Source organism: Leuresthes tenuis, unplaced genomic scaffold (assembly GCF_036924035.1).
Source record: "Leuresthes tenuis unplaced genomic scaffold, fLeuTen1.0.hap1 SCAF_8, whole genome shotgun sequence".
In the NCBI taxonomy this organism is placed as follows: domain Eukaryota; kingdom Metazoa; phylum Chordata; class Actinopteri; order Atheriniformes; family Atherinopsidae; genus Leuresthes; species Leuresthes tenuis.
The window spans coordinates 18,597,559-18,618,133 of NW_027325362.1; the positions used below are offsets into that span (position 1 = coordinate 18,597,559).

The 20,575-nt window shown below is 42.9% G+C and overlaps 2 protein-coding genes across 4 annotated transcripts; one reads left to right on the forward strand and one right to left on the reverse strand.

The window, feature by feature from the left end:
* Positions 1–3,271: 3,271 nt before the first annotated feature.
* cfl1l (cofilin 1 (non-muscle), like) lies at positions 3,272–5,125 on the forward strand. Its single transcript, XM_072391234.1, has 4 exons — positions 3,272–3,377; positions 4,212–4,507; positions 4,632–4,708; positions 4,952–5,125. The coding sequence occupies exons 1-4, from the start codon at positions 3,375–3,377 to the stop codon at positions 5,071–5,073; spliced, it is 498 nt and encodes a 165-aa protein (XP_072247335.1). The 5' UTR covers positions 3,272–3,374; the 3' UTR covers positions 5,074–5,125.
* A 1,443-nt stretch (positions 5,126–6,568) lies between these two features.
* On the reverse strand, positions 6,569–17,680 carry rrbp1a (ribosome binding protein 1a). 3 transcript variants are annotated; one of them, XM_072391218.1, is made up of 27 exons: positions 17,482–17,680; positions 14,656–15,673; positions 13,835–13,989; positions 13,582–13,704; positions 13,005–13,157; positions 12,682–12,800; positions 12,353–12,506; positions 11,293–11,431; positions 10,944–11,125; positions 10,821–10,858; positions 10,663–10,738; positions 10,493–10,530; positions 10,314–10,395; positions 10,181–10,218; positions 9,992–10,070; positions 9,815–9,904; positions 9,619–9,705; positions 9,442–9,531; positions 9,250–9,342; positions 9,099–9,149; positions 8,923–9,003; positions 8,651–8,734; positions 8,306–8,383; positions 7,696–7,779; positions 7,512–7,610; positions 7,188–7,331; positions 6,569–7,094 (listed from the first exon to the last, which is right to left on the reverse strand). In XM_072391218.1, the coding sequence occupies exons 2-27, from the start codon at positions 15,656–15,658 to the stop codon at positions 7,056–7,058; spliced, it is 3,399 nt and encodes a 1,132-aa protein (XP_072247319.1). In that variant the 5' UTR covers positions 15,659–15,673; positions 17,482–17,680; the 3' UTR covers positions 6,569–7,055. The 3 variants fall into 3 exon arrangements, with proteins under 3 accessions (XP_072247319.1, XP_072247320.1, XP_072247321.1); XM_072391219.1 differs by lacking the exon at positions 17,482–17,680 and adding an exon at positions 16,488–16,579; XM_072391220.1 differs by lacking the exon at positions 8,306–8,383.
* Positions 17,681–20,575: the final 2,895 nt, after the last annotated feature.

Genomic DNA, 20,575 nt, shown 5'->3' on the forward strand with positions numbered 1-20,575 from the left:
TTTTCCTGACAGCTGGGTTGATTAACCTAGTATCCAATTAACCTGTAACTAAGAGATACTCCACAGTTAGTTTTTCAAATTGTTATTAGGTCTGTCTTGGAGTCAGAAAAAAAGTGTTACAAATAGAAGGATAAACACCGGATATTGACTTGTCAACATAATATCAAGCAAAATGTCTTCAAGTTTTCCTCTTTCATTTATAAACAAAATAAACTATGTATTGGCAGGGCAAGGCATAGTTAAAAATGAACTGGAATGAACAACAGAAACTGGTTCTAAAAAGCAATACAGGAAGTCAAGCTAACCAACATGCAGCATGAAAACCATATCAATTCAGTGCATCAGTATATGATAGGGGCCATTTCTAGGATGACATGCCATCAAATCGCAACTAAAGAATGTTCTAATGTTAAGAAATCTTTAAATAACCTCATTCTGTGAAAATTAAAGGACGCTTCTGTGTATTGTTGGCATTCTCAAAACACCCACAATTTGTTGTGCATGTTCCACATGCCACAGAGAGAAGACTGATGTCGGCCTAATGTGTGTTCAAATGCAGCTCAGTTTTCAGTATTGTAATGTGTTCCATCAAAGAACAGAAAAAAGAATACATTGCCAACATAAATGGCTATTAGGCTGCCGGTTAGCAACTGCAAGCTATTTAACAGCCATGTCGGTTTTCCAACCAAATTGTGTACAGTGCAGTTATGAATGGGACTGCTACCATGATGTCTTCCCACTTGTTAGGACTGTTCCATTCTGTGTGTTTTTCTCTTTTCATATACAACAAAGGGCTCTCTTTTAGCCTTAGAGTGACATGACAAGGAGTGACCCAGGAGTGACTTTGAGAAACACCAATAGTTAATCTACAACAAGGAAACCAAGACCAAAAACCTGATGCGCTCTCACAACAGCCTTGAGAAACGAGTCTTGAAGGCCTGTCAATAGGCCATTCAGAGCTTGGGGCATTATCACGCAACAATATTTCAGTCACTTTTTTGGCTCTTTGGCTCCCTCTACAGTTGTGTGAGGTAATACCACTGTCATTTAAACACGTGAGCCCTGCAAATACGTGTCATACGTGTTTATTTTTTTTGTCATGTTGAAGAGGCCACAAAGATGCCTTTGACAAACGCAGACAATAACGTAAAGCAACCGAAAAGCAAAAATATGTGGTGTGGGGCAGTTTCAGGCTTGTATGACAGAAGTCAACATATTTCAAAATGAGTCATCATTTTAAGGTTCACAAACTTCTGGTGCTGCTTTTAATTAAGCTTGTGTGAAGTACTTACGCATGGTGAAAGTTACAGTTTAGTACTTGTAATGTACCACCAGATGTCACAGTTATCATAGGTTTGCTCTGTCTTTATTGACTGGCTGGAGGCCAAACTCTCAATGTGCTTGCAGCAGCATGAAGTTTTCAGCTCACAGAGGGCTGTGCAGCAGCCATTTCCTGCTCTGCATCGCTCTGGGTTGTAGTTCCCCTTTTACTGTTTTAAAACTTCTGCTGGCTGCCATCAGCTCTGGTTGGCAAGCCTGACCTTGGTTATGACGATAAACCTAAAAATAACACCCCTAAAGCACTTTTCCCTCAAGAGAATGTCTTCTATCATCCTCTCCAAACTAAAAAAAAAAAAAAGGAAAAGCTATTGACCATGTGACACATATCAGTGCCATTTTGTTTTTTCACATACATTATCGGTTGCAGTGTTGGCGGAGAAGTTGCGACGTGTGCTTACATTATGCACCCTGCTTTCTGGAGGCCAGTCCGGATGTGGGGCGGGACTGTGACTGCGTAGACCATAAATTCACACAGAGGAAGGAAAGCCACTGCAATGATGATGCAGAGTATCTGTTTTTAAAAATAGTCTCTTTGGCAAAAGGGTTCGATTCTCCATCAAAATTATAGGTCTAAAACAGGAAGCTGAATTCAGTGTATTACCTGACAGAGAGGAGGAGTATTTTTCTCTCTGCCTTCAGTGTACTAACACTTTGGGGTGCTGTTATTCAACAGGATTATGAATACATTAGAATACAAAGACATGAGCATCACTAAAGCAAGTAAAAGCTTTCCTATTCTGTGAGCTCCTTTTGAGAATTAAGAGTTATTTGATTAGACTGATGCTTGCATTGAGTACCTCTTTATCCCTTCGATTTCTGACACAGAGGGAACTGCTCTACAGCTGCATATTGCCAGTTATCCTTCCAAGGGGGGTAAGTGAGGCACTGGCTGGGAGACAGTAAATACATACAGGAAAAAAACAATTCTGTGTGGGCTTATGAACAAATAACACGGGTCGTGTGAGGAGGTGTTAGGGAAGGAGGGGGATAGACGCATGACTCCCAAGCAGGCGAGCTGCGTTTCAGTCCAACCTTGAGATGTTTTTCGCGTCTTTATTTTGACTTCCTTTGCTGTACTACTAAGCTCTCTGAGACGCATTAGAGGCACTTCATTACGGTTAGCTGAAAATCACATGAAGTGGGAAAAGCTTCACAAGCATTTTGGTGCCACTGTGTCCTGTAACTGATATGTGGTAGCTCAGGATACCCTGCATGTGTTGATAATTACATGCACCCCTGGACTTTTCCTTTTATAGAAGCCAAATCAAAAATCAAGCCCTTTTTTCTTGCTTGCTTTGTTACTTTCTGTCTTTAAACCGGTACAGTGTCCCACTTATCAAAGACCCTGTAAGAGATTTATACACATAATTAGAGTTTAGTCTTTCAGGTTTTTAAGCTTTTAAACAAATGGAAATGTTCTAGCTCCATTTGGTGTAGAGCCAGTCTGGAGTTAATGTTTCTCGTTTGTCACTGGGACGCAACATCCAAGTTTCAACAGGTAGCTTGGTGAATTCTTTCAACATGTGTGCACTCATCCCACCTTTTACCTTATAAGGTCACTGAGCTGCTTCTCAGCTGCAGATGTGTTAGAAATGTGGACAGGTTTGTTTTCCATATAAGGATATTATGTGCCGCTCCCACCTTAGACACCTGGAGTTTTGCCAACAAAGAAGGATTTATATATATATATACATATATATTTATGCGTGTGTCTATAGGTCTACCAAACTAAATCAGACGGAAATGATGAAAAAATAAAAATGTTTGCTCTGTGAAAGAAAATGAAGCACTTCTACAAATTGCAATTAAGGCTTCAAGTTCAAATTGATTAAATACAATCACAAAGGTTGCAGCTGAAATTGTGTCACACCTGCAAAAATAGGGGTGGGTCTACTTTTGGAGGTGTGCTCATTTACCACAGCTCCTCCTTCATGAGTCAACCTGCTACTTTCCTTCCTCATGACCCTTCAGCATTTTGACTACTGCTGCCATTTTTTCTCTGCTGCCTGTCTCCTTCATACATCAGAAGCAAAATGGTGAGTTGCTTTCCCTTTGAACTCAGCTGCATTTTAGAGAGCTGTGTCAGAGACTGGCTCCTTTTTGATTTGCGTGCCTCACAGGACATGCAAGAAATGATTGTGCTTTTGAGTGCCATTTCCTCATTTTGAAATAACTTGAAATTGCATGTGGACTCGGAGTGCTGGTTGTCACTGTCTGAAATAATGGAAGATTTGATTGGGATGCATCTTGGGGGGGACAAAAGAAAAAGTTTGCTAAGAGTAAAGATAATTAGGTGTTTGTGAAAATGTTTTTTTTTTTTTTTTCCAAGGTGTGGTTTGCCTCTAAAATGGAGGAAGCTTTGTTCATGCTTCAAACTTGTTCAGAGAGAATCCCTCAGGGCGGTGTTTCTTGTGCTAGCTTGTTCCACAATGACTGGAATGTGACAGGAACAAGGCCTTTAAAAATTCATGGCAAAGCAGCACTTATGGCTTGTTCCTGCTAAAAACCATAGGAATAGTTTCACGTTTGATTGCCTAAACAGGACTGGCACAATTTGACCAATTTTTGGTGCAGAAGAACTTCCTGTTTCTTCATGAATTTTTTTTTTTTTCCCCCAGTTCTGCTTTTCTTCACGGAAATCAAAGCACAATTAAATTATAGCTGCTGAAACACGAGTCCAGGCCCAAATTTTTTATTTATTTTTTCTCCCACAATTTTTCTCTTAACTGATTAATCTTGATGCTGAATGCAATGTCTAATTTCAAAAAGGGAGAGCCAAGTCTTAATTGGCTGGTTTATCCCCTTTTATTTCAGTAAAACAAACTAATTATTGGATCTGTGATTTTTTTTTTATTTATTTTTTTAACCAGGCCTCTGGAGTAGTTGTCTCTGACGAAGTGAAGGAACTCATCAATAACATGAAAGTGGTGAAAGCTGATTCCGACCAGATGGAACGTATAAGATTGGTCCTATTTGAAATCAAAGAAGGCAGCATTGTCGTAGAGGAGGGCAAAATCTTCCGGGAAAAAGACCTGGCAGACAAGGAAGACATCTTCAAGTTCTTCGTGAGCCTGCTGGATCCTGAAACATGCCGCTACATGCTGTATGACTGCCACTTTGAAACCAAGGAATCAAGTAGAAAAGAGGAGCTGGTCTTTGTGATGTGGTAGGTGAATTTTCTATTTGATTGTCAGTCTGTAGAGGGGGTGGGGGGGCTCTTTTTAACTTGACTATCTTAAAGTATCAATCTTGGTGTGGGACACTTGGCTGATGTTCTGTCTTTATGCCAGGGCTCCTGACTCTTCACCCATCAAGGCAAAAATGCAGTACGCTAGTTCAAAAGACTCTCTTAAGAAGGTCCTGTCAGGTATGTTCTCTGCACATTTCTCATCCATTCATAAATGTTAGATCCTTCCCAGAGCTTGGCTCTTTCTCCATAAAATTCAGCTTTTAAAATGGCACATTGTTTTTAAGGAAGTCCCGTAATTCAAATGACTCAATCCCATTTTTCTTCCTCTGCATTTGCAATATTTGGGAGGGAGTTGACTCTATTTGAGGTCTTCTTTGTCAAGTTTGTGCTGAATGGCGTTCCCTCTTGTATCTTTGACAGGTATCAAACATGAGCTGCAGATGAATGACCTTTCAGATTACGGAAACAGGGATAATTTTGCGGAAAGAATGGGCAAAGGTGTAATCAAAGTGGAAGGCCATCCTGTCTCTAGCCACCGCTGAACTACCTACCGCTGTCTTCCCTTTGTTGCAAAATAAAGTCAACTTAAACTAATTTGAGTGGGTGGTGGCAAAGTTTCCAAATTGACTGTTGGGTTTGACTGGTTCAAAGCTTTAAGGGAAGGGATGGGCTCTCTGATGTCCTTGCTGTGTCCACTGGCACAGTTCAGCAGTCTTGTGCAGATGGTATATTTTTGTTTGGCTTTAAATTCATGATGCTGTTTTGTGATTTGACTCTGACATAAATTCCTCCCATTCATGATCAGCTTCAGTGTACAGTGAAAATCTTTGCTTTTTTTTCCCCTCAGTATTTAGAATATTTTTTTTCATTTAAAATGATTTGCTCAGTGTGTACGGATTACGCATATCCATATTTCCTAGACTGTTACATTTTGGATACAATAATACTTATCTAAAGTTTCACTAAAATTGCTGCAGACAGTGCTGAGTATTGATAAATGAAACTGTCAAATTATAACGCATAAATGGATTAAAAGTTGGATCTTTGGTTGCCAAAGAGTCTCCATTACTTGCTTTGGATTCCATCCGGGTTCACCAGTGCTTCTGGTAACAAAATTGCCTTTTATCAGTCCCATAAACTTAAAACCCTTGTCTTTGACCTATTTGAAATTGAATATTGTTGGAAGTTTCCTCAGTGCAATCCTTAGATGCTGTTCTCATAAAAGACAACCTGAAAACATGACTCCAGCACTGCTATGGCTTTTTGCTGGTTTGAATTGAGGACCGATTTCACCACATCTGGGTCAATAATGGACTGTGTTCCAGAAAACCATTTGGACGTACCAAAATCATCTGAGCAGCAGCGTCACTGTACTGTGGCCTCGTGCGTTCAAAATCAGTCCAAATAAGGAATGCTACCAACATTGAGCAGGAACTCGTCACCATGATTCGAGGAGGGCCGCCTTGATGGTTCAACTGTAACTCAATGCAATTGGTCCTTCTCTCCAACTCGGTCTCCTTTCGCACGTTATTTCAATAAAAAGTCGACACACCGTTAAGTTTGGTTTCACTTCTTTAAAAGCCCACGACTTCTCTGTAATCTGTTATAAAGGCAGATAGCCATCTTGCGTGAGAGAGCATGGGGGTGGGGAAAAAAAAAAAAGAGCATACGTGTTCTTTACAATAAGATTTCCTGGTCTCCGTTTCACTTGAATAGACGTAACCTAAGCTTAAAGAAGCAGTGATGTGAGTCACTTCTGTGGTGTGTAGAATTTCTAACTCCATTTCACTGTGAGAACAAGCTGCGAGGATGTTGCTGTGTAGCAACACTTCCTGTCAGAAACCGTTCTGCACACAGCAGAGCGACGTTTTTTTTTCTCCTTCTACGCTCTTTTCACACTTGCAGGATGTTTAACCGTTAACACGACTGCGTAGTAGCCGAGTAAAACCTCTCTACTCTTGCATGGCTCGAGGAAGCTGCGCAGTACGCCGCCGCCATTTGATTCATTCACTCAAACTTCAAATCAACTAAACAGAATTGCATAGTGCTAACACTGTAGTTTATTCATTCATACAAATTCGATGTATGTTATTTGCAGCCAGCTACAGAGGGAAGCAGGCCCTAAAGGTACTGCATCGACAAACCAGAAAATGTTCCCATCATTCAACCACATAGAAAAGACATACAAAGTAATTGCACAGGTTGATGTACGTTTGACGTACATTCGGTTTCCCTTTTAACACTGAACTATGAGGAAATGTTTGGAATCTAAGGCAAGGGGATAAATAACTTCTGACATAGTCAGAATTGTAGATGGAATGTGGGTTCAGTTAAGATTGCTGCAGGATTCTCTCCTCTAACCTTACTTTGAATGAAATGTTCATTACACAAAGTATTTGAGTTCTACAGTTGCAACAAATGCAATCAACTACAGTACAAGAAAGAAAAAATTTTGGAATGCATAACTATGGTAATCATAAGGCATATTTGGCAGTTTTTCGTAGTGTCCGCAGTGAACTTGCTCTCAGACAGACGTTCCTTCCTTCAGTTCCACGTAATCTCCCTAAAAAACAAAGACGATAAAGATTAGTGACCAAATGAGGACGCCTGGACGATCTGAGTGTATGCGTTGCTTCGTGGGTAGCTGTGGTCTCACCTTGCCCTCCAGGTGCTCCTGTAGTGTTCTCACTGTCTCTCTCTCTTTGGTCAGCTGCTCCTGAGTGGCTTTGAGAAGCTGCTGGAGCTTGGTGGCTGCTTGGCCCAGGTCTTTGGACAGCTTCTTCTCCTTCTCCAGGCGCTCCTGTGCGAACAGCAGTGACAAATGTTTAAAAAAAACATCTCTAAAATAAAAGTTCTGTATATATAAAAGGGCTGCAAAACAATGAAAACATTTACATATTTCTTTTAAATCATGTATACCACGTCAATGAATATTCATATAAAAGCAGATCTCATCATAATTACATCGACAGTAACTCACTTTCAGCTGAGCCAAGTCTTCAGTGTCAGATTGTGGTGACTCTGCAGAATCCTTTAAAAGATCCAACTGGGCCTGAAGTTCTGCTACAGTCTTCTGGGCCTGGAAGAGGCAGATTTATGTTATCCACTGGGAGCTTCTTTTTTTTTTTTTTTTAAAGCAACAATGCATCGGTAGTGTCTGCTACCTGCTCAAACTCCTCCGAGAGCTGCTGCTTCAGGTCCGCCTCCCCTTGGAGCTTCTCTGTTGTCTGACTCAACTCCCTCTGGACCTGACAGACAAACAGAGACGCGCCATAAATACACTCAGATTTTCAGCTGGCACCAAACATGCGGATTTAGTTCGCAATGCGCCAAAGCAGCAGCACTGAATGCATCCACGCACACCGAGAGCTGCTCGCCCTGTGAGCAAAGTTAGTTCCCTCTCACACGCTTTTAGGGAGAAAGGCTGAAGTCAGACACAAATGTTCTATGCCGTTAACAGTCGAACAAACAAATAAGTGAAGACAAAGGTGAGGCGAGCATGCTGACATAGTGGAGAAACAGCAGCAGTCAGAGTTAAGTCCAGGTAGTAGATGCAAACAGTGGTTAGCATGAGGAGCCGCTCTGTCGGAGGAGTACTGGACAGACTGGAAATACAGCACCCTGGGGATTCTCTTCAAATTCAATCAAGCCCACTTCAGACTCAAAGCAATTGAAAACGTTCATTACGAAGATGATCCCAGGAGAGCCGTTTCCGGTCACCGTCCAGTACTCGGACAGGAAGTGAAGGGTGCCCTGTCACTTTTGCACCCTGACCTGACTGGGTTCGGCCTCAGCTGGGCCGTTCTGCTCCCCCTGAGCCCGCATCGTGATCTCGCCCAGCTGCTCCCTGACCTGAAACAGGAAGCCGTCGCCAGTCACTGGTTATGCAACCGCCATCCATGAATCCCCTTTGTGCTTACACCTCGCTGACATCTCACCAAAATGGTTGTGTACAGGAAGGAGGCATTTCCACGAATTCCTTGACATGTTATGTCATAAATACCCCCCCCACCCCCCCCAAAAAAAAAAAAAAAAAAAACCACACACACTCCTATATCTCTCTTCAGTCACTCTGGTATGTCAGTTTGAGCATATCGTTGGGTTTGTTGCAAATCTCACCTGTTCAAGCTCCTCCTTGTGTGCCTGGGCCTCCTTCTGGGCCAAATGCAGCTGGCTCTGACAGTCTGACAGCTGCAGCTTCAGCTGAGCATAGCGTGCAGCACGGAGACGAACAGATGTTAGACGAGCATCGATGCAATTACAGCGAAACGAGCTGGTGCCTTTAAATGTGCTAAATAATTAAGGATTTAATGGAAAACTAACAGAGCTGTTGTAACATTAAATAGTTACAGATTAACAGAGGTATTTGTAGCTTTATCATGCTCGTGTACCTGTTCCAGCTCCTCTGAAATGACCAGGTTGTCTGTCTGCTTCTCCAGCTGGGCTTCCAGAAGCATCATCTGCTCCTTCAACTGCAACCCCAAAGTAAAAGACAACACTTTGAAGCTTCTAGCTTATGCTGAGATGCGCTTTAAAACCCAGAAAAATTAAAAATAAAAAAACCTACCTGTTCTACACTTTGGTTTTCTGCTTCAAGGCTGCTGACCTTTTGCAAAGCCTGGTAGTGTGACAAGAGACTGTGTTTAGATTGTATAAATGAGGTGGTGAAAAACAATAAAGTCGTAGTCCCTTTAATTCACAGGCCGGTTTTGACTTGCCTCCTTCAACTGTTCCTCTGTGTTTGCCATTTTGGACTTCCACACCAGCTCCTCCTCCTCCACACTCTTCTGCAGATGTTTCAGCATTCCCTCCTAATAAAGAAATGAAAAGGGGAAAAAAAAAAAAGTATGTGTGTGCTCTAAAAACGCACTCCGTCGTGTACCACCCTGTAATGGCATCCAGTCACTTACGGTTTCAGCCAGGACAGTCCTGTACTGCTCACACTCGGCCTGCAGGGAGCCATGGCTCTCCTCTGCCTCCTTCAGTTTCTCAAGCAACTCCTGAAACAAAAACAAACGCATTGAGAATGTCTTCACCGGGACTAATCCGAAGCAGCTCACGGCGATGGGACAGAAAATGTGGCTTACTGGCAGCTCTGTGCTTGACTGAGACTCCTGCCTCTGCTGGCCGAGAGCCTCCTGAGCTTTCTGTGTAAATACTTGTAACCAGTTTGACTAAAAGGAGGAGAAAAGCAGACAAAACCTTACTGAGCACTGCATTTTCATCAGAGTGGGAGTCAATTAATCCCCCAGCCACTTCTCTTGTGAAATCTCCCCTCCTTACCTGCTCTGGCTCTACTTGTATGTGTGGGAAGAGCGACTGGAGTTTTTCTTTGGTTTCGGTTTGAAAAGCTGCCAGTTGTGCTGTAGAATTCTGTTCCAGCAAAGGATGACGGAGTCATTAATGCGATTAACAAACTTATATCAACCAAGGAGGAAATAATAAGCACAGAAGACTTACTTCATCTGTGGCTGGCTTCTCTTTTGCTTCTCTCAGCTCCTCTTGTAGTGATGTAACAAGGCCATCCTTCTCACTCAGACTAGAGAGGACAGACCTTTTGATAAATGACTGACCTTTTGACATGCGCGACTCAATGAATGAGTGAATTAACTAGACTGAAGCACTACGACTAAGCAGTGCATGCAGTACCTGCTCTGTAGCTGTGCCATCTCTGTGGAGGTATCAGTCTGTCGAAACAGAAAAGAAAAACAGATGCAAGGGGATACATTTTTGACTTGTCAAGTGCAATCAGGAACATCAACGCATCAAGTGCAACGCTTACTGTTGTGGTTTTGAGTTGCGCCATCTCCTCTTTGAGGTTTTGAAGTTCATTCTCGAGTGATGAGATGAGGCTGGCATCCTCACTACATGGAGCCAAACAGAACAGCATCAAGGATCAAAGGCTAATAACAAGGGGCATCTAAAAGGGAGGGGGGGGGGGGGTAATAAAAAGCTTCATACCTTTTGGTTTTTTGCTCAAGCTCAACAATATTGTTCTCCTATTGGAGCAGACAATGTCATGTGGTTAACATTACCAGCATCAGAAATAACACGTTAGAAAAGGGCAAAAAGAAAAAAAGAAGTGATACTGTTTGACAGCAGACTCAAGCACGGATGCTGGTAAGACTTACGGCAGCTTCCTTCTTTGTCTGCAGTTGCTTCAGTTCCTCGTGAAGTGTGTCCAACTGCCTGTCCTTCTCCTGCAAGCTTTAAAGGAAGCGCAGAGTGTTACTCAGTCAGTGACACAGCCCTACATCTGATTCTGCCAAAGGAAGGATCAAACACTTACCTGAGCTTCAGCTGTTCCAGCTCTGCTCCATCTGCCGGCTGAATTAGAAATAACAAGCGTCTTCAGGGGTGGCGGAACATATGTGATCAGATATGCATTTCAGCAGTTTCAGCAATGCTTTACCTCTTTGTTGTCCTCCTCCTCCTTGTTCTGACTGGCCTCTAGCAGTGAGTTGATGGTGGCCACCTGCTGTACGAGCTGGGTTTTCTCTGCCCGAGTCTCTTCCAGCTGGGCAGTGAGGGCCTCCACCTGAGCAGAGCGCTCCCCGATCTCAGCCTCCAAGTCCCCCATACGCGCTTGACTCTCTGCATGGACAAAACACAATCTATTCCATACGTTTCATATTCTACAGTAAAGCACAAGTTTTCCTTTCCACTTGATTCAATTTCTTTTCTTAAAGTCCAATCACAAAACCAAGTCCGAGGTATTACATTTTGAAAGCCATTAAGAGCCCGTTCTCCCTTCCTCTGACCTGAGTGTGTGCTGCTGTCCTGTTGGGCCTTCTCCAAAGAGGCCTGCAGGTTGTTGCATCTACTCTGTGTTGATCTGAGCTCCTCACACACCTCTTCCAATTTCTTCTGCAGCGCCTGCTCAGCCTCTGCCTGGCCGGCCTGGAAGATATCAATTAAGTTAATCACACAGCAGGGGGCAGCAACAAATCACAGACTTTAAAGCAGTGACTCTAGAGGGTCTTTAAAATGTACTCTTTTATAGAAGAATGTTAATTCAACTAATGAACCACCTGCAGGACAGTAAGAATACGTTTGGCTTAAGGGTTCCTGCAAGTAGAGCTTTGAACGTGAAGAAGAGAAGAAGACGAGCTGTTTGCCATATTTAGTCAAAGCAGCAAAGTACTGAATATGATCAGAGCCAGTCAATGTAACCTATCTCCAAAAAGGCAGATAAGCTGAAAAGAAAATCTTTCATCTTTACAGCTACATATCGACTTGAGGCAGTCTGCATTGAGTAACACGTTCAAAGATCTTAGTGCTGGCAGCGAGGAAGTTAATGATTAAACTATGTAAACTGCCAAAAGTGCTGACAAAGTCCCGCCAAATAACCAGTAGAGTTCAGCCCAACAGCATTCCATCAGCAGGAGACCGTGTGGGTAAAATGGAGCCGTGAATCAACCGAGTATGACGAAGGTGCACTTCCCTTTTGAAAGCCACGTGTCGTAAATAGCATCAGACTGTTCTTGCACCCTTACAGCTAATAACAGCCAGCTAGAGAGAAGCGACGCATTCATTCCATCTGGTGAGAGGCATGTTCCCTGCAGCCCTGTTGTTGTACAGCTGCATTACAGTCTTGTCCTGGGCTCTGAGTATACAGGAATTCAATTTCCCTTAACATGAACAACTTATGCTAATAGGTGGGAAAGTCTTAGGTTTTGTGTCGATACAGAAGTAGCCGGCTGCTGAAAGAAGCACCTTTTCCGAAAAAAACACAACAAAAAAAAACCTAGTTCTACATTGGAAACTTGATCATGTTATTTATAAGAAAGATGAGGTGATGTTCCTGCAGGCTGAGCCAACCTGTAGCAGTGAGAGCTGCTTCTCTGTAGCCGAAACCTTGGCCTCCAGCCCTTTTCTCAAGTGTTCATCAGCAAGCAGACTTTCGGTCTTCTCTCCAAGCTCCTTGGTTAACTTTGCACATTCCTGACGCAGCTTGGCCAGCTCTGCATTTTGTCTGAGAGCAGAGTGAAAAAGTGAGTGGGACAGAGACACATGGCTCACAAACATATAATTCAGCCTTCAGGGCTACTTCTAAAAACGTTCCTTTGAGTTTGTCCACATTCTGAGTTGACACTCTCACATTATCGTAAAAAAAGGGTCAAACGCATGCCGAACTTTTAAAGACTTACTTGCTCTCTGCTTGACTCGTCGCTTGGTTGAGAGCATCGCGGAGGATTGAGTTCTCCTGTTGCAGACGTGCAAGTTGGGCATTGGGGCCTTTTTCCAGCTGGTCCTGGAGGCTCAGGACCTGAGGAATTTTCAAAATTCACAGCATAAAAACAAACCCTTGGCCCCAGTGCAGTCACCAGCCTTAAATCTTTCACATGGACAGTGAATCTCAAGGGTGAAAAAAAACATGGCCGATTAAACAGGGCGAGCATTAAAGCACAAGATGGACAGAAATATAAACAGTGTACATTTTTTTGTTAATTGTAATATTCCTGGAACTGACCTTTGCATTAAGCCTCTGGGTCTGGGCCACATGGTCCTGGTAACTGGCCTGCATGCGAGCTTGCAGGGCAATCATTTCCTGCTCCCTCTTACTCAGTTGGGAACTCAGTCTCGTCTCCACACTGGCCACCTTGGACTTCTCAGCAGACAGCTCCTGATAAGCAGAAAGCACAGGCCGATGGATTCAGATAAACTGCAATGCTTCTGTGGCCAAAAAGCTACTTTAGACAGAAAACACTTCCATAATAACGATCGGGAGGACAATACGGTTCGTCTTGTAGAGACTGTGGCTTTATCTCTGGCGCCACAGTATTCGTTCAACACCTGGTTCGGGACAATTGAAAATTGTTGTAACTTAACTAACTTGATGACTGCTCAATTTCTGGGTGAAAAATTATTCTTGCACCAAAACAAAAAAAAAAAAGGCCTGTGTCATCTGGTTGTCTAATAAACTCTCCTCTAGTGCCACCTTCAGGACAAAAGTATAAATACACCGTACGTCACAACGTGGCTCATTAGGCCCAACTATGCGCTGTGGTGTGTGTTTGGCAGCTCTTTAAGACCCTTGCATGTCCAACCTTAGTGAGTTCTCTGAGACGGTTCTTAACAGCAGAAGCATCCTCTTGCTCTGCCGCCAGCTGTTTCTCTCTCTCCTCCAGCTGTTTTTTCAGCATGGCCACTGGATCCCCCTTCTGAGTGGCCTAAAAATCAAATAGAAAAAAAAAAAAGAAAAAAAAAAGAAACGAGAGTCTCTTTAAGTCTGGAGTCTCTTTAAATGGATTCAGTGAACCTTCAGTTCCCGTCTTCGTCACAGACCGCTGCGTCTCATACCATGTGCCAGGTATCCTGGATGATGCCAATTTTCTCAGACAGGATCTCGATGAGCCTATGCGCCTCTCCTTCGCTGAACATCATGCTGCTGATGGTGGAAACCAGGGCCTTATAGGGCAGATACAACGGGGCGTCGGCAGAGTCGGCTGCTGCCACTGCAAATGCAAACATGAAACCAGTACTGAAGGAATTCAAATCTCCTCTTAGGTTTTAAGGTTTTAAGCCAACACCGAGATCACAGGTCGTTCACATTACTTCAGGAAAACAACAAGGTTGAGATGTGGCCCTTGGGTCTGGGCAGTTTCAGATGGCAAAATGATGGCACGTTGTGGCACCAGGCGGAGACAAGCCTCTGGCAAGGGAGAAAGCCAACCCCTCCTCTCTGCTCATTGTCAGAGGCACTGAAAGGCATTGTGAGCTAACAAAACAGGGTAACAGTGTTTGGACAAGCTGGTAGGCTTTATGCCCTCCAGAGTTGAGTGCCAGACATTGCCCACCATTACCCTTGGTACTATGGGTACACCGCTGGAAGGTGATCGGTACTGACAAGTTGTTTCTGCCTTACACTGCGAGTGTATGTTTGTGCAACTCAAATATGCAGGCATGCTTCCAGTCTTGCCTCCAAAACATTAAATGTATAATCAACAGTGTTATGGCTACTGTAGTTCCTCCCTAGATAACCATGCCCATCAGTTCAAAGAGAAAGGAGGGGGTCTAGTTTTTAATCTTAAAATTTAGATTAAAAGCTACACATAGGCCAAAGTTCCACATCTGAAATAAATAAATAAGGTAAGTGTTATCCCGAGACCACATCTGCTTACCTGGCTCAGCTTTTTTTTTGGACGCCTTCTTTTTGGGTTCCTGTGATTTTGGTGCAACTTCGGCAGCCTGCTGAGATCCCACTGGGGGCACAGCCATCACTGGGACATCTTTAGTCACAGTCTCCAGCACCGGGGCAGCCTTGGATGGAGCTGGTGCAGACCTGGTCAGGGCTGCAGCAGACTTGGTTGCTGCAGGGGCAGACTTGGCTGATGCAGGGGCAGCAGAAGGGGACGTTTTAGCTTGTGCAGGAGCAGACTTGGTTGATGCAGGGGCAGAAGCAGGAGCAGACTTGGTTGATGCAGGGGCTGAAGCAGGAGCAGAAGCAGGGGCACTCTTGGTTGATGCGGCAGACTTATTTAATGCCGGTGCAGACTTAGCAGGGGCAGGTGCAGAGGCTGGGGTGGTGGCTTTGGTCGAGGCAGAAGCGGGAGCCTGGGTTACAACGGGGGCTGCTGAGGACTTCACTGGTGCAGCTGGCTCTGTTGAGGCTGGCTCCACCTTTGCCACCTTCTTCTTCTTCTTTTCTTTCGGCGAGGGCACAGGTGAGGGCTCGGCAACAGAGCTTGGTTCAGCTGCAGCTTTGGGCTGCGTCTCAGCGGCCAGGGGTTTAACCTCAACCGCAGGGGCAGGCTCAGGCTCAGGGATGGGAGCAGGAGCAACAGATACAGCTGGGGCGGCAGCAGCAGGCTCAGCGACTGGGTCAGCTTCAGAATCGCCTTCTGCAGCCTCTTCGGTCTTGTCCTGCTCTGGGATTTTTCCATTGGGCTTGTCTTCTTTCTTCTTTCCTCGGCTCTTCTTCTCAGACACTTTGTCTTTTTTCTTTTTGTCAGAGCGGACAGACTGTATCTTACCCAACTCTCTGCGCTGTTTAGCCAGAGCCTCCTCATAAGAGGTTTCCTTCATAGAGAAGGTGGAGACGAGGACGATTCCGACAGCGGAGATCACCATGAATCCACCAAATACCATAATCCCAAGGGTCTGGGGGTCATAGATATCCATCATTTGATTTTAGTAAACCTAAGAAGAGAACAGGGAACGCATTAACACAGGTAACAGTATTTCTCTGTGCCTGTGCGAAAATGATCTGAAAGCAGCCTTCTTAACTGAGCAGGGAAGACTCATTGCTGTGTGAGGAACTAACCCGGTCTATACCGTCAACAGCCTCAAGGTGTCACTATTGTGCCCATCATCGTTTATCACGATGACAAAATGATCTTAAAGCTGTCCACATAAGTCAGATCAAACAAACGGGAAGCAAACATCTGGAGTTCTCATCCAATTCACACAGCAAAATGACCGTCATTGCCTCTTATAAAAGGCTTTCTTTCTTGTTTATTGAAAAGTTCACATCTGAACTTTTAAATATGAGCAATGAGAGAAAAAAAAAGTTTTTGGTTGTTTTTTTTTTCCTCTCTCAAGAGCGTCGCTTAGCATATTTTAACAGTTTTTTTGTTTGTTTTTTTTACATTTAAATCATAGTTTGGGAAAACTCTACTCATAATACAGCGTGGCAAATGGTGCACTAGAGTAGATTAAACACGCACCAAAAAATAAAAAAAGATGGAAAACTGAAAAATATTTCCAGAAGTTGGCTGGTGGTTGGCGTTAATTTCCTGTCCTTTAAAAAAAGAAAAAAAAAGAAAAGAAAAAAAAGGCCCCTGAAGGGCCTTTTGACTCACAAACCAGAACATCGAGCCCGCGGGGCAGGAAAACCTTCCACGGAGTGTATGACAGCTAAGAGGCACTAAAACGCCTTCTTTACGCTCTTCCTGCTGCGCTATCATTCAATATCCGTGTTTATGTTCTATAATCGTCGGGAATGTTATCCTACCGGAGAACAGCGACGTCCTTCGTTGAACGTCGTGGAAACGACTTGTTTTGCTCGCCAGTGTGAACCCTGAGGGCACTGCAGGGGGAAAGTGCCGAGCGACTTTAACACAATCAAAACAGAGTCCAGAGTCCCTGTTCATTGCGGGGTCTAAAAAACAGAGATTATGCCGCCTCCTAATCTGCGGTGTCACACGTCAGTGCATCTGTACTCAGACCGAACTGAGGAGGACTTCAAGAAAACCAGCTCAGGCCGTCTAAAGATTTAGGCGCATCTCAGCTTCCAGGAGACTAAACTCGCTGGGGTATCCAAAGCGATATGTACTTTAATCTCAAAAAAAAAATCTGGATTTCCATCACAGGGCACTGAAATTCCCACAGTGGAGGCGTTCGGGTGTTAAAACTCTTTATAAAGTATTTGTCTTTCATTAGTTTGGCGATCAGACATACTGTGATTTTTGTAAAACAACAACAACAAAAACAAACAGCAAATAAACAAAAATAGCAGTTTTCATACTATACACTTTTGGGAAAGCTTCGTTTCCATTAAATTTCAAGACTGTTTACTTAACGGCAAGCTAATCGTAGCACCGACACCGCGAGCGAAAGGGGCATTTGGGTTAAAAAAGACAACCTAAACATAATAAGAAACAACATTAAAACAACGACAAAGTTCAAAGTCCCAGAATCATCATGTGTGATGTTCTTTTTATCAATACTTGGCAGCTAGCTCTGAAGCTAACACTATGAATCAATGAACTTCGCTAATGTCCAGCATAGCAAGTGTAGGTCCGCGCAATAAAACGGTGCTACAAACCTTAGAATAAAACTACAAACTACACAGATAAGGAGGGGAAGGGCGTTTAAAATAATCCTAGACAACTTTAGTCTTGAGTCTTTTTACTCTAGTAGTTATCTCAGGGCTTGGCAATAGATAGCTTTCCAAGCTAGCTAACCCTGGCTCAATGAATAAAAAATTCCAACAATCCCACACTTACTCCGCTGGTGATAAGGCTACGTCTGCTTGCTTCAAAGGAAATGGATCGAGGGTAAAAAAAAAAAGAGCTTAGAGTTGGAGATTAAATTACTTCTGTTTAAAGGTACCTGTATAGCTAACTTGCTTTTTTTCCCCACTGTTCTTCCCCTTACTCCACTGGATCCGTAGTCTGCTGTGAAGTCGTGGCACTTCGAGCTGGCTAGACGCGCTGGCCCCGTGCCCCAGAGAGCTGCCATAAATTTAGAGGGTTTCTGATTGGCTGGAATGAGCTCACACAGGAAGTGGAGTTGTTGGGATTTGTAGTCATTTAATGAGTTATACAGTTAACGGCTTTTGGTGCAACAAAAGCGATTTGCTTGAACAAAGAAGTTAGTGTATTGATAGGATGCAGAAGTAAGTATTTTAAAACGGACTTATTCTGACAGAGACGTCACATTTTAAAAAAGAACACTTTTTACGCAAATTAGAAGTGCGAGCTACAGAATAGCTGTTAGCAAAAATGGTTATCTTTGCTTTTCTCTTTTGTATCCTTGAGGTTGTCAAGTAATATTCCACATTATCTTACAATGACAGGTCAGCTACACATACAAACAATATGTAATACTTGTGTTTGTTGTTCGAGGGTGCAAACTATCTGTGATTAAAAATGCTAACAAAGTTTGGGTGGGTTAAATTAAATATTCTATATGTTTTGCGCACAGTCCTTTCCACGATTACCCAAAAAGTAGTATTTATTTTTCAATAAATGTTGAATTTATCCCTGTGGAATTGAACCCAACATAGTCTTGAATACAGTGACAGTGCCTTTTGGGATTATTCTCATTTTCAAACAGTGTCAGTTTCTAAATGTGCTTCAAAGATATTGTCCGCAGGATATAACAGAGTGAAATGTGGATCCAATTTGTTCTGGAATGTTTCTCTTTACCCCCTGTAGATAACTTATGTGGAAACCAGACCTTTTTTCTGAGTCCTTGTCACAAACTCTCCTCAAACATGCTTCGTAAAACGGTGGCACATAAGTTGGCTTTATCCTTGTCAGCCTTCAACAAAGTGTGTCGTAAGAAAAAATTCATATAGATTTCAAAGGAGGGACATGTATTAGACAAAAAAGACAAAGATGACTCATTTTCACTTTCCAATATTACAACCTAGGGAGCCTCTGCTCCTTCTGGAGGTGTCATATATCCCTTCAGGCCTGGGAACACCTCAGGATCCCACAGGAGGAGCTGGAGAGTGTTACTGGTGAGAGAGATGTCTGAGTTTTCTTCCTGGACTTGTAGCTTCCACTACTTGACCTTGCATGAGCGATAAGATCATGAATAATGAGTTGAAAAAACACGAAAAAAAGTAATTTACTCTAAGAAAGACGGCGCTCGCTCACAGAACACATAACAATATGTATAGCTTGCCAAATGACAATATAAAACATAGAAGGATGTCACCAAAAACACCCTGATGTTCACTGAAACCTACATCTAGTGTTCTTCAGCTGATGTACACGAGAACGTGCCAGTTATCAGGCCCTATTTTGCTCTTCTTTCACTCTGCAAGATTATAATCAGTAACATTTAAGTAAAAGTGTGTATTATATACATATGTAGAGAGAGAGATATATCTCTATATATATAGATTGCCTGATAATATCTCTCTCTATATATAGTTATATCTATATGTATACATATATATATATGTACATCTATCTATCTATAGATAGATGTACATCTTAGAATACTTTACTCAATACTTAAATCACTCTTGGAGTATGTAGAGGCTTAGGTATACTTAACCAACCCAACAACTATTGCTCTCAAAAAACACTATTACCTTTTCCCACCAAGTTGTGCTTATGCAAGGCAGCTAGCATACCAAACTTGGAAAGGATAAGTTGTGACAAACTCTTAAAATACGCTCCAATCACGAACATTTAAGTTGACGAGCTGCTACCTGAGTTCTGCAAGTATTTTACATTTCAGCGAAATCAGCGAGTGAGAGAAGGGGCTGCGATAGAGAGCCCAAATATGGTTTAGATGATAAGGAAGAACACGTTTCCCCGGTCGACTGTTTAAGTCTTCATGTTCGTTTCAGACTGAGCCTGTTCGATCGATTGTTATTCCTTCACTTATCTGATATTCGTGAATATACTTTAACGGAATTTCAATCTTTTCAATCAAATCATTACAGGTTGTGTCATACATGCACATACATTGATACTATGGATCAGCAAGATTTTTGAGAAAGAAATTAAATTAAATGAAAAAAAAACTTCATTTTTCTCAACATAATAAAACATGAGATGTATCCTTTATCTCTCTACAAGCTGGAGCAGCAGGAGTTCCATCCATCCATTTTCTATACCCGCTTAATCCATCAATCAGGTCGCAGGGGGCCTGGAGCCTATCTCAGTGGTAATCAGGTGAGAGGTGGAGTCCACCCTGGAAAGGTTTCCAGTCCATCACTGGACCACAGAGAGACAAATGAGACAAACAACCACACTCACTCCTAGGGACACCAATTAACCTAACATGCATGTTTTTGGATGGTAGAGTACCCAGAGAGAACCCACACATACATGGGGAAAACATGCAAACTCCTCACAGAAAGACAGGAGCCAGCCAGGAGTTGAACCTGGAACCCTCTTGCTATGAGGCGATGGTGCTAATCACCAGACTACTGTGCAGCCAAAGTAGGACTTCTTTTTGGAAATCTTCTTATCCTTCAGGATAAAGAGGAGAGGGACCATCCATTTTGTTAACAGTCTGGTTTGGAGTACGAGAGTAAACAAAACTGTTGGAGCATCATAAAATAAAATAAATACAAACAAAGAGATCCCAAACTGCGAAGGCACTGAAATCCCATGTCAAGCAAGAATGGAGCAATGTTTTGGCTTTCAAACCTGCAGAAACTGTCCTCGGCTTTGAAAAAGAGATGATGCAACACAGCTGTAAACATGCCACCGCTCCAGCTTTTTTCGAGAAGGGTTGCTTATAAAACTCAACATGAGTACACATTTAAAGAAAAACAAAAAGAAATGGAAATTGTACATTTTGAAGTGATAAAGACGCTCGTCCTCTTGGTCTGTGCATGTGTCAGATGAC

What these genes read in the sequence shown, in the direction of transcription:
- cfl1l (XM_072391234.1), top strand. An exon ending in GAGCTGGTCTTTGTGATGTG is followed by an intron (nt 4,508 to 4,631) that starts GTAGGTGAATTT and finishes TCTTTATGCCAG; the next exon opens with GGCTCCTGACTCTTCACCCA. An exon ending in TCTTAAGAAGGTCCTGTCAG is followed by an intron (nt 4,709 to 4,951) that starts GTATGTTCTCTG and finishes TATCTTTGACAG; the next exon opens with GTATCAAACATGAGCTGCAG.
- rrbp1a (XM_072391218.1), bottom strand. Translation starts at nt 15,658, where the DNA reads ATGATGGATATCTATGACCCCCAGACCCTTGGGATTATGGTATTTGGT. An exon ending in AGGAGGAGGACAACAAAGAG is followed by an intron (nt 10,859 to 10,943) that starts GTAAAGCATTGC and finishes TTTCTAATTCAG; the next exon opens with CCGGCAGATGGAGCAGAGCT. An exon ending in GGACTGTCCTGGCTGAAACC is followed by an intron (nt 9,343 to 9,441) that starts GTAAGTGACTGG and finishes TTTCTTTATTAG; the next exon opens with GAGGGAATGCTGAAACATCT.